Source organism: Stomoxys calcitrans, chromosome 5, assembly GCF_963082655.1.
Source record: "Stomoxys calcitrans chromosome 5, idStoCalc2.1, whole genome shotgun sequence".
Classification (NCBI taxonomy): domain Eukaryota; kingdom Metazoa; phylum Arthropoda; class Insecta; order Diptera; family Muscidae; genus Stomoxys; species Stomoxys calcitrans.
This window is the reverse complement of record NC_081556.1, coordinates 8,422,540-8,436,189: the sequence shown is the minus strand read 5'-3', so window position 1 is coordinate 8,436,189 and position 13,650 is coordinate 8,422,540. Positions and strand designations below refer to the sequence as shown.

Sequence of the window (13,650 nt, the reverse complement as noted above, 5' to 3'; positions counted from 1 at the left end):
AGAAAATGTAATAAATCCTTATTTCGGGCAAGTTAAGGTATACAAAGCAATAACCAGATTGCCTGCGTCCTACCTATTTGATAGGCGGCAATAGGCGAAATGTACTTTAGCGCTCCTCTGACTTCTGACAAAGCAAAAAGGAAGTTTGAAAATTAAAAGGAAATTTAAACACCTGATTTAAAATAATGGAAAAGTTAATGATTGCTAGCAAATAGAAATAAATTCCTGCTGAAGCATATTGTCCAGGATTCATTGGGCTCTATGCTTGCTTACCTCTCGGCAAAGGAAGGCAATGCCATTTAAAATGGTTGCCTGGATGGGGGTTAAAGGGGACAGGATATGGCCAACAGCAGCAGCGTTAGGACAGATTTGGAAATTTTCAAATTTATCAAGTCAAAGTGTATTGGTGTCGTAACAAAACTTAATGCTGAACAGGGTTGCCAATGCACAAAAAAATAAGGCAATTTTTTGGAATTAACAAAAAAAAAACCTTATTTTCATTTTAGAAATTTTGCATAGAAAATTTCATTAAAAAAATCTTAGAAACTTGATTTCATACTAAATTTGATAAAAAAAAAATCTAAAAAATTTTTTGACAAATCCAGCTGACAAGCTTGGTGGTACTTAACGAAATCGAGATCTAGGCAACCAGTCAAATGCTATTACAAAGCAAAACACACATTTTCTGCCTAACTGTAACAAGAAAAAGCGTGCTAAGTTCGTCCGGCCGAATCTTGGGAACCCACCACCACGGATTCTGCTAAAATATGGAAGCTATATCTGGTTATAGACCGATTTGGACCTTACTTGGCAAAGTTGTTGAGAGTACCATAACAGAACACTATGTATAAAATTTCAGACAAATCGGACAAAAATTGCGGCTTGAAGTGGGATACCGAAAGTGGTCTGGGTATAAACCCGTATAAGACAGAAGTAGTTCTTTTCAGCAGAAGATACAAGTTGCCAACACTGGCACCTGTCTCCTAGGGAGGAGAAAATGTTCCATTTACAGAAAGTGCAAAATACCTGGGTGTTAAGCTGGACAGGAAATTGAACGTCAAACATTTTGGATAGGGCAAGAGAGGCAACTCTTGCCCTATACACCTGCAAGAGAGCCATTACTAAAAGTTTGGGGTTTAGACTGCGCGTCATGCATTGGGTATGTATTGCAATTGTCAGACCTATAATGCTATATGGTGTTGTGGTCTGGTGGACGGCGCTTCAAAAGTCTGCCTACTGTTCAATACCGAAAATGGTCCAGGTATAAAAGGAGATACAAGTTGGCTACAGGGACACCTGTCTCCTTGGGAGGAGAGAATGTTCCACTTACTGAAAGCGCAAAATACCAGGGTATTTAGCTGGACAGGAAATTGAACGTCAAACATTTTGGATAAGGCAAGAAAGGCAACTCTAGCCCTATACAAGAGAGCCATTGGCAAAAGTTGAGGGTTTAGATCGCGCGTCATGTATTGGGTATGTACTGCAATAGTCAGACCTATAATGCTATATGGTGTTGTGGTCTGGTGGACGGCGCTTCAAAAGTCCGCCTATTGTTCAATAACGAAAGTGGTCCAGGTATAAAAGGAGATACAAGTTGGCTACAGTGACACCTGTCTCCTTGGGAGGAGAGAATGTTCCACTTACAGAAAGCGCAAAATACCAGGGTATTTAGCTGGACAGGAAATTGAACGTCAAACATTTTGGATAGGGCAAGAAAGGCAACTCTTGCCCTATACCAGAGAGCCATTGGCAAAAGTTGAGGGTTTAGATCGCGCGTCATGTATTGGGTATGTACTACAAAAGTCAGACCTTTAATGCTATATGGTGTTGTGGTCTAGTGGACGGCGCTTAAAAAGTCCACCTACTGTTCAATACCGAAAGTGATCCAGATATAAAAGGAGATACAAGTTGGCTACAGTGACACCTGTCTCCTTGGGAAGAGAGAATGTTCCATTTACAGAAAGCGCAAAATACCTGGGTATTTAGCTGGACAGGAAATTTAACTTCAGTCACTTTGGATAGGGCAAAAGAGGCAATTCTTGCCCTTTAAAGGAGAGCCGTTGGCAAACATTTGGGGTTTAGACCGCGCGTTATGCATTGGCTATATACTGCAGTTTTCAGACCTATAATGCTATATGGTGTTGTGGTCTAGTGGACGGCGCTTAAAAAGTCCACCTACTGTTCAATATTTAACCGGATCCAAAGGATGGCTTATTTGTGCATTACAACCGCACTGAGGACGACACCGTCTGCAAATGCAAATTTTGCCATGAACATTCCTCTAAGAAAAAAGGGCAGTGGGACACCTGTTTGGAGAGAAGTTTTACATGGCATAGTACCTCACAAATGTTGCCAGCATTAGGAGGGGAAAACTACCGTTGAAAATTTCTTCTGATGGTCTCGCCAGGATTCGAACCCAAGCTATCAGCGTTATAGACAGATATGATAACCTCTGCGTTATGGTGACGTTCTGAACCGTCCTGGCACCATCTGATGCACTGAATTTAATGCTACATCTAATGCATCTGGACATTGTGGCTAGACAAATTGCTGCGGCCATTGCCGTGAGGCTAAGAGAGCTTCATTTTTGGTCATGTGGCGGCTACGGACACTGTATTATCCTTAATACAGTGTCCAATGTCCAAGTATAGTACCACTATTCCTGAGAGAACCGATTAGAATTACAATATCCCTGGTAATAGAAGTTACGTAGACTTCTATACTTATGGTTCCAAACTAGGCGACCAGGTGGGCTTTGGGGTGTACTCTAAAGATCCAGAACTGGTCATATCAAAAAGGTTACCACTGCAGATGGCAGATCAAGGTCGCCGAAATCTTCTGCTTTTTCATTCCCTTTTATTTCACTATGGGAATTTTACATATTTTTATTGAATTACATATTTTTTTATTTTATTGCTGCAGCATATTTTCTTTAATTTTTAAAGACATTGATATTTTAAATTAATATTGTTATTTCCCAAATATGGCAACACTGTTCCCAATTATCACCTTAGCCACCCAAAAAGGAAAGCTGCCTGTTAGCCCAAAATAAAAGTAGAGACGAATGTCTTCAGTGACATTGTGCGTTTTCTATGCCAAGCATAAAATAAATGACCAGCACTTAAACGTAAATTCAAGTAAATCAAGTAAACTCCTAGTCCTTCACCAAAAAAGAAAAGAAAAAAAAACTAGCGAACAAAAAGGCAGTCTCATTCAAAATGGTCGTTTAAATAAGAAAACAAGAAAATTGTGAATTGAGAGCACTTAGGAAATCCCCCCGTGCCAAACGTCCAATCATTTTGCTACCAGATGAGATGGGAAAATGTGATTTAAAAGGTACAAAACCGTAAAACTTAATACACGTTAATATATCAAAATATAACAACAACGACTAAAACTACAGAGAAAAGGAAGAGGAAGAAGAAAATTCTTTTTAAAACCAAAACCAACCACTCATCACTTGTCCCGTCTTGATGTTTTTTTGAAAAATTTTCATTTTCTTGCGGCAAATATAAATGATGTATGTTTAGGAATTTGTTTTTTTTTTTGGGTAGGGGGCAGGGGATATTGGGGAATTTTTTTCATTTTCTTCAGACATTTTTGTTCTCATGGTCCATCATTTGTTAGAGGACATAGAATGAAAAATGAAATATTCCGAATAATAAAATCAAGGTAAGAATGTCTAAAATATTCTCTGACTTCTATTTACTGCAAATGTCTTTGGCAAATGGACCCGCTGTTGTTATATAAGAAAATTGTGTTCGTTTAAACTAAGCCAGGTCAAAGTCTGATGGCTGAAAACAAATCACCCACTTCGTTATGAAATCTCATAAATTTAACAAAATATGAAAAAAAACTGTTATGCAAAGGACGATGACAAATATGGGTGAGCAGAAGGTTAGAGGACAGTGGCATGGAGAAAAATAATAAAGATAAAGAAAACTAATATAAAAATCAATACACGCAAAAAAATAAATCATTTGACATAAAGGAAATGTTCGCCAAATAAACTCTTTTTCTGAAAAACGTTGGACTTTGTTTACGATAAAAGTACTTGTGTTTACGATAAATTCTTACAATAATTTGTGACAAATACAAAGATTTTTTACCCTGACATTACCTTTCATTCTTCACATATTGCAAATTTGCCCATGAATATTTCATTAAAGAACAGGGCCAAACTTCTCACATATCAATGAGTGATATTCGTTTCAAGTTAAAGATCAATGATAAGGGGCCTCTTTTTTATAGCCGAGTCCGATTGGAGTGCCACAGTGCGGCACCTCTTTGTGGAGAAGTTTTTACATGGCTGCCATACCAAATGGTACAGTACCTTCTAAATGTCGGCAGCATTAGGAGGGGATAACCACCGCTGAAAATTTGTATGATGTTCTCGCCAGAATTCGAACCCAGGCATTCAGCGTCAAAGGCGGACTTACTAACCTCTGCGCTACGGTGGCAGACATATTAAACATGTTATTCGGGGTTTCAACTAGTTCTTCTTTATTTAAAAATTGTTTTAACGCCAAACGTTTGAAATGGATTGTGCATATTGAAAAGCATGCCAAGTCCAATTTAATGTTGTAACATAACTCAAACACAAATATTTACGAATCATAAGCAGATTTCAGTTAGTTTGGATTAATTTCGATGTTGCGATGCACAATTATGTTAAAAACCTTCCATTTTTGCACAACTCTATTATGGTTGTGTAGTGTGTTTTCATATTCGTTATGCTATAAATAAAACGAAAAATAGTTGTTGTTGTTTTCGCACATTTAAATACCTACTTTGTGATGGATATTTTTTATCGCGTAAATGTTACCAAACAATGTATGCGCCTTAGAAATTCTTGTTGTGTTTACTTGTATCAGGAGGCCACCGTAGCGCAGAGGTTAGCATGTCCGCCCATGACGCTGAACGCCTGGGTTCGAATCCTGGCAAGACCATCAGAAAAAAATTCCATCGGTGGTTTTCCCCTTCTAATGTTGGCAACATTTGTGAGGTAAAACATCTCTCCCAAGAGGTGCCGTTTGGACTCGGCTATAAAAAGGAAGCCCCTTATCATTGAGCTTAAACTTGAATTTTACTGCACTCATTGATATGTGAGAAATTTGCCTCTGTTCCCTAGTAGAATGTTCATGGGCAAAATTTGCATTTCTTGTACATGGCAGCCATTTGTGAGTTGCTGTAATAATTTTTTTCATTGAAAATACCAGCATTTTTGTATCGAAACTTAAAAAAATTTCAATTTCCGAGTTTAGCTCGCACATTCTTTCGAGCAGCAGACTGAGTATTTTTGCCAAACACTGGTCTGTACGCTCAAATACTCATCCTCTCTCTCTAGTAGGAGACTGCTCTTTGCTCAGTTAAAACAAAAAAGGAAAACAAATTATGTGTGAGAATGTGTCAATACCAGTGACGAGCACATAATTGCAATTATTTGCAAGCCTATGCATCTACTTGGGATTATTTTCTTGTGTGGGCAAAAAGTGATGAGCAGCAGAGTGAGTATTTTTGCCAAACACTGGTCTGTACGCTCAAATACTCATCCTTTCTCTCTAGTAGGAGAGATAAAAGAGAATAATTATGGGTTCGTTCGGCCGGGCCGAATCTTGGGAACCCACCAAAATGGATTTTGCTAAAATATGGGAGCTATATTTAGTTATAGACCGAATTGGACCGTACATGGCGCAGTTGTTGAGATTCATAACAGAATACTATATGCAAAATTTCACCCAAATCGGACAAAACTTGCGGATTATAAGGGCCCAAGAAAACAAATCGGGAGATCGGTTTATATGGGAGCCATATCGGGTTACAGACCGATTTGGATCGTACTTGGCTCCATTGTTGGGATTCAGAACAGAATACTATGTGCAAAATTTCAGCCGAATCGGATGAAAATTGAGGCTTTCAGGTGCTCAAGAAGTCAAATCGGGAGACCGGTTTATCTGGGAGCTATATCAGTTGTTGGAAGTCATAACAGAACACTATATGCGAAGTTTCAAAAAAAATTGAGGCTTCCAGGAGCTCAAGAAGTCAAATCGGGAGATGGTAGATGGGAGATGGGAGATTTTATTTTATTTTGGTTTATTTTATTTTATTTTATTTTATTTTGTTTTATTTTATTTTATTTTATTTTATTTTATTTTATTTTATTTTATTTTATTTTATTTTATTTTATTTTATTTTATTTTATTTTATTGTATTTTATTTTATTTTATTTTATTTTATTTTATTTTATTTTATTTTATTTTATTTTATTTTATTTTATTTTATTTTATTTTATTTTATTTTATTTTATTTTATTTTATTTTATTTTAATTTATTTTATTTTTTTATTTTATTTTATTTTATTTTATTTCATTTTATTTCATTTTATTTTATTTTATTTTATTTTATTTTATTTTTTTTTATTATATACGTTTATTTAATTATGTTTTTTTTTTTGTTAACCTCTATTTAATTTAATTTCTAGTATTCTTAACAATTTAAAGCTTCAAGTTCATTTACCTTTGCACCATATACATTCTATTAAATTCATTTTCTTTATATTCTTCTTGCACTTAAATGCCTTTAAGCTTTCGTCTTCCTTATATAAAAATAATTATATCCTTTTTATCAGATTTCCCTGTTCAACAATCTCTGACAATCTGCTCAAGTGCAAGACACTGTCACCAGCCATTTATAAAAATATATCAAGCAACATCTGAAATCCACTTAAATGCGGGGTTTTTTTTTCGTTTCGCTTTTCTCACTATAAATTCAATATAACTTAGTGAAGAAAATTAGAAAAAAAAACCTGAATACAAAAAAAGAAAAACTCAAAGCCAAGACTGAATAGTGAAGGATTTGTGGTTAGGTGGTTGCCTTTCTGAGTATAGTTGAAGAAATAAGAAATGACTATTCATTCTGGTTTTGTAAGCTAAAGGCATGGCAAAAAAAACAGAAAAAAATTATAAAGAATAGAAAAAAAAAAAAAATAATAGAGGGACTCTTTGGCCTTAAGTATGCTGCTGCAGGCAGAGATGTTGGCGTTGTTTGTTAGCATGGAACATGGTTCGTTAAGTAAGGATAACTAGAGATGGAGTGGGTCCTCAACCACCAACAGACTGAACAAACAAAACCTAGAGAACTTTAAGCCAAACCACCTTACCATAACCCAAAAGTAAATGACAGTAAAAGGAAGCAAAAACACCTTTTTTGTTCCATCCCTCTTATTCTCCGTTTTTTTTTTTTGTTCCACCCAGCAAAGGGACATTCTACTTACCGTTAACAAATCCTTGCGTGAAATATTTTTCAACTGCAATATATTGCGCACGGTACCATCTGGAAGAATTTGAAATGAATCATCGACCAAGGCATGTTCACGCCACCAGGAGACACGTGGCGGTGGCACACCACCGCTTGATAAACATGTTATATTAACGCTTTCGCCTTCCAAATAGGGACCGGCTGTTTGGTCCCTTATTGCGGCACCCTGATCATCGAGTATCGTCAGATGGGTGGGCGGCACTGTAAAAGAAAGAAAACAAATACAAAAACCGTTACACGGATGATAAAAACATGAATTGTTATAAAGTGTGTGTGACTCTCTGTGTATGGGTAAAATTAAGTTAAGATAAATTATTAAATATGAGGTAGTTATACAAGAATAACACGGGTTGTTTAAGATTCTTCAACCTGGCGCCCTTCCGGCCTCCTTCTCCCACGAAAATTGTGCTAGCAGAGACCCAAAGCAGTCTAAGCCAAAATTATATGGCAGATGATTCATTTGCTTATCAAAGCCATAAATTGGGCTCATAAATTTGAGGTAGACAATTTTGTTGAAAAAAAATTACCAACATTTTAAAGGGCCATGGGGATTTAAGGTTAATGTGGACAGTTACATAATTATTAAAGGAAAACCAAATACAATAGTATACAAATTTTAAGAAAACAAAAAAAAATAAGAGTAATAATTTTGTACTAAAATAAACTAAAATAGTAAAAAATAAAATTAAATAAAAAATTTAAATAAAACAAAAAAATAAAAAAATTAAAATAAAATAAAATAAAATAAAATAATATAAAATAAAATAAAATAAAATAAAATAAAATAAATAAAATAAAATAAAATAAAATAAAATAAAATAAAATAAAATAAAATAAAATAAAATAAAATAAAATAAAATAAAATAAAATAAAATAAAATAAAATAAAATAAAATAAAATAAAATAAAATAAAATAAAATAAAATAAAATAAAATAAAATAAAATAAAATAAAATAAAATAAAATAAAATAAAATAAAATAAAATAAAATAAAATAAAATAAAATAAAATAAAATAAAATAAAATAAAATAAAATAAAATAAAATAAAATAAAATAAAATAAAATAAAATAAAACAAAATAAAACAAAACAAAATTAAATTAAACAAAACAAAATTAAATAGAAGTAAAATAAAAAAATAAATCAAAACAAAATGAAATAAAATAGACGAAAATATTAAAAAATAAATCTAAAGAAAAATATATAAAACAAGCAAAACCGTGCTAAGTTCGGCCGTGCCGAATTTTATGTACTCTCCATCATGAATCGCATTTGCCAAGTTCTTTGCCTGGTATCTCTTTATATCCAAAAAAGGTATAACGGATAAAATTGTTATGCAATATTGTAGCTATATCAGATTGTGGACCTATTGAAGCCATACTTGGAGGTTGAAGGCTATTGGAGAGGTCGTTGTGCAAAATTTTGGCCAAATGGGATAAGAATTGCGCCCTCTATGGGCTCAAGAAGTAAATTTAGGAGATGGACTTATATGGGGCAGTATCAGGTTAACAACCGATAGAGACCGTACTTGACATGATTATTAGAAGTCATGACATGAATCCTTTCATATCTAAAATCGCCCACCTTCTCATTTCCCAGAATACCGATGAGTTCAGTCAGGAGTAATTTCAGGGCGCAAAACTCATTCCGCTATGCACTTCGTCCTCGAATTCAAGGCATTGAGGACCGCCATATCCAGTCACCGACTCCATCCTGAAGACGACATTGAAGATCGAGGTCCCAACCAATTCAAACACAGCATCCGCCACCCACCCCTCCCATAGGGGTAAGTGAGCCCAGAACAAACTTTTCCGAATAGGTCTCGGCGACATGTAGTATGAGAGCCTCCGCAGCCTACTCCCTGCATGCATGGCCTCCAGTATGGAGCAGTGGACGTATTCGCCTACTCCCAGCATGCCAGGTTCCTTCAGCTTAAGCTCAACCTTAGTGGCACAGATCTCACCGGGTTGTACATTCAGCATCACCTCCAGAATCGCCTGCGTTGTGGATCTTACGAGGGTTGCCTTTTATATTTCGAGATTAGAGAACTAAAACAAATATTCATCATGGAAAATCGCTTTATTGTTATTCAAAATATTCCCCATTAAGATCTGTACACTTTTGCATGCGTTTGAACCAATTGTCGGAAGCAATTTTGCCACTCTGATTGACGTATCTCCATAACATGAATTCTGAATGCATCAACCGCTTCTTCAGGTGTCGAAAAACGTTGACCTCTCATTGGAATAAAAAGAAGTCGTATGTTGCCAAGTCAGGACTATACGGCGGATGACCCCATCAAATCGATGTTCTGAGTGCTCAAAAATGCAGTTGTTTGATCCGATGTGTAAGAGCTCGCATTGTAGAGGTGAAGAGTGATCCTTCTTCGGCGGTTGGTTTTCCTGGTTTCTTGGAAGACAACTAGCAAAAAAAATGGCTGTGTATCACTCAGAATTGACTGTTCTGCGTTGTTCTTGTGTTAAGGTTGCGACATGTTCAGTTTTTCCGAAAAAAAACAAGCGATCATTTGCTTGGAAATGATTCGTGCGCATGCAACTTTTGTTGGCTTTGGCTCATCTTGAAACACTCATACAGTCGACTGCTGTTAACTTTCGGGCTCATACGCGTAAATCCATCCAATTCATCGCCTGTCACCATTTCATAGACGTGTTTCGAAGCAACGCGATCGCGATTGGAGCATTTCTTTCGACCAATCGACACGAGCCTTTTTTTGAGCGATTGACATATTGATGAATGATGATCATTCAATATTGAATGTATGCTGATCCCACTAATGCCTTAGGTTCTCTCAATCTCACGATAGGTCACATGACAATCTTGCAATATCATTTGGCGCACAGCATCAATGGTTTTTGGAATAACAACTGATTTTGGACAAAATTCATGAAATTCGTCTTGGAGTGAACTACGACTTCGGTTAAATTTACTAATTCATTGATAAACTCTGGTACTTAGTGGAGCTCCATCGCCAAAAATTTAATTAAGTACATCGATGCACTGTTGTTGAGTTATTCCACGTCGAAAATTGCAAAAAATAATCGCACGAAAATATTCACGATTTAACTTCATTTTTTGGGTGAGATAAATCTTTTAAGTTACTGTAAACAACACAAACAGCGCTCGTATGTCAAAACGTTCTGACTACGTATAACCTCAAAAATGTCAAGCTTTACGAAACAGCTGTCAGTTGACAGATAGCAACACTATGGTTGTTCAGTCTCAAAATATAAAAGGCAACCCTCGTAATGCAACCGTGATAGCGACGCAGGCCAGTGTCAGTACCTTAGATGTTCTCCAGTGCTCCATATGTCAGCACTAGTTTCATAACCATTTTCAGCCTTCCTACCGAACATCATTTTGCAGAAGTAAAAGGCGCACATCGCTTTTCGGGACCTTTCTTCTGTATTCCTTTTCGATTCGAGGACAAGGAATTTTATTTTCACCTCCTTTGACAACTGCAGAGTGGTGCCGTTCAAAGACTGAAATCCGATAGTCCTGTATGTTATATCGCCAAGTGAAGAGCACCTTCTTCCTTGGATTAGTTCTCAACCCATTTCTCATAGCCCATCTGGATAAATTCCACAGTGACTTTTCCATAATCTCGCTGATTGTCGACTATCCCCAAATGTGACCAGTCTCACACCATCTCCGTTGAGATCGAATAGAATTTCGTTTATCACTAGGACCCGCGAAGCATCGGGAGATAATCGAGAGGATCCCCGTGCAAACCAGGCCGGCGACTACCGACCCTATCCCGACCCTTAATCTTAATTTTTAAATACTAAAACATGTTTATAACACGGACCAACAGACAGATGGACGGACGCACGTTGCTATATTGTCTTTACCCCAGTCCTTCGATGGTGGGTATAAAAAATTAGTTGAAATATGCAAAAAAAAAAAATTATTCTATCAAACACCATCAAAACATCACAAAGTATAACTTCAACATTTATAAAATTAAATAAATTACCCATTGACTTTGTGGCCGCAAATCTAAAAACCCCAAACACAAAAGAAATAACATCAACAGTAATCAACTGCTTTGACAAAACCCACTCCCACAAAAAAAAAAGAATGGTGACATAAAACTCAACTGAGATGTGGTCTTTGCTCTATTTTTTTGTTTCTTTGTTGAACTTACCCAATACGGTTACATTTATCCTCCAATTACGCGTTGGTGATTTATGAAAATCCACCCGGCATTTGTACAAACCGGCATCATTGGGCTGTATATTTTTAATCCTTAAAGCTGGCGGATTTGAGTCATAATAAAAATGTGCCTTATTTTTGAAAACATTCTCATCCGCCCATGGTATGCCTTGATGCAAAGATCGTCCGCGGGCATCGAAACTGTAATTGAGAAAGAGAACAAAACAGGAAAGTGAAAATGTGAAATATGTGAATGGCTATGTTGGGATTGTCTGCAAGGAAAAGGAAGCGGAAACGATTTTTTCTATACATAAATAAGAAAAAAAATTTTATTGGTAGAATTGAAGGTTTTGGAAAACAAAACATTTCTACTGGATGGAAAACACCATCATATACGGCATATTGTCACACCAGTGCCAAGTCATGGCAGGGTATCAACTATCATTATTTTATATATTTTTTGACCTTTAAAACATTTTCTTGCTTTATGTAGTTTTCAATTCCTTGTCTCTCCATACAAAATCTGAAACTTATAGCTCGAACCTTAGTTAACATAATAAGCATTTGGATAATATCAGCAACATTATTAGTTTTTGTTAGAAAATTTTATATCTACTCTAGTTTTCCAACTATTTTTCTACTCCCAGATTCAAACAATAACCGCAGCAAACCCATAAAAATCTGCATTTTTATAACATCAACTCAAAAAATCACCTGCTTATTTTTAATTAATGAAATAATAAAATCACACCCTTCTTTGTTTTATGAGCGTGGCCAGACTTTGACAACGTTTTACCAAATTTCGTCATTAAATTTTGATAAACGAAAAACAATGTTTGGTGAAACATTTTAATGCAATTCTCTCGTGAATTTTTAATGAAAGCGTTTTATGACCGTGGCCTCCGCCTCGTTAGCCTAGACCAAATCTTATCTGGCGGCCTTTAAAAACGATTATAAAGAAAATGTGCAACAATTTTCCAAGTTTCTGTTAAATTCTCAATCATCTTAAAAATTTCTTAATTGTCTACTTAAATTTAAGGTAATTTTCTTAAGCCAATCCAAAGACCAAAAGTCTTCTCATCGATTTGGCCATGCCATTTCAGTGAAGCGGGAAACTTTGTCGTTGATTTTGCAGAATACTTTGACTGGCTTAGTTCCCTTACCTGAAAAAATATGCATAAAAATCCAGGCAATTACCATAAAAAAGAAGACCAATCACAAAAAATATAGCCCAAAGGAATGGGCGACATTGCTGCTAGGCATTGGCACCTCGAACAACACTGACACCGCCATAAAAAACGCAGCAGCCTTTGCGATTGCCGCTGATAGCGTAGGAAAATAGCCAAAGTTTTCACACCAGTGACGTGTGACGAGTGACGCTAGAAGCGAGGACAAAAAAAAACGCATAAAGTCCAAATAGACTTATAAAATAAAATACGATCTCTTAGATACATTCTTGCTCTATTTTTTGTTTTTTTTTTGTACCCCAGCGCTCGCCTTCTACATATTTTTTAAGGTTTTCCCTATTTCAGTTTAATAGGCTTTGAATGTAGGCCCTTTGGGTGGTGCTGGGTGCTGGCGGACAGGGAGTGGTAGCAGAGCAGAAAAACTTAACACATAATAAAATAAGAAAAACCAAATCGTAAAATGTGACACGTTTAATTTACTTTTATTAGCTGTCATCCAAAATAACACCCGATATTGCATGGCATCCATGCCCAGTAAGCATGTGAGTGTTTGTGTGAGTGTGCTTGCTGGTAGCAGCCAGTATGTCATCGTATATTTGGGCGTCTGGATATCGATGTATGATGCCGACATATACACTACCACCCAGCTAATAAACAAACACAACACATACAAGCCGGCAGTGGCCTTTGGCACAAAAAGTCCTAAAATGTCACTTTAGGAAGTTAGGAAGTAACACAGCACTGAGAAAAATTCAAACAAAAAAAAACTATTTAAATAAAATATAAAAAATATTAAATGTATTAAAAAAAGAATAAAATAAATAAAATAAAGAAAAATAAAATAAAATAAAATAATATATAAAATAAAACAATAGAAAATAAAATAAAATAAACAACAGTAAAATAAAATAAAAAAATTAAATAAAATATTGTAAAACAAAATAATATACAATAAAATAAAATAAAATAAAATA

At 35.5% G+C, this 13,650-nt stretch overlaps 1 protein-coding gene across 1 annotated transcript in view; it reads right to left on the bottom strand.

Moving 5' to 3' along the window:
* Window positions 1-13,650, bottom strand: part of LOC106085562 (uncharacterized) — a 380,981-nt gene that overhangs the window by 108,638 nt on the left and 258,693 nt on the right. Inside the window, exons 4-5 of the mRNA XM_059369101.1 lie at window positions 11,482-11,690; window positions 7,274-7,518 (exon numbers count right to left, since the gene is read on the bottom strand). Of these exons, the coding sequence (XP_059225084.1) occupies window positions 7,274-7,518; window positions 11,482-11,690 (454 nt within the window). The remainder of the gene's footprint in view (window positions 1-7,273; window positions 7,519-11,481; window positions 11,691-13,650) is intronic.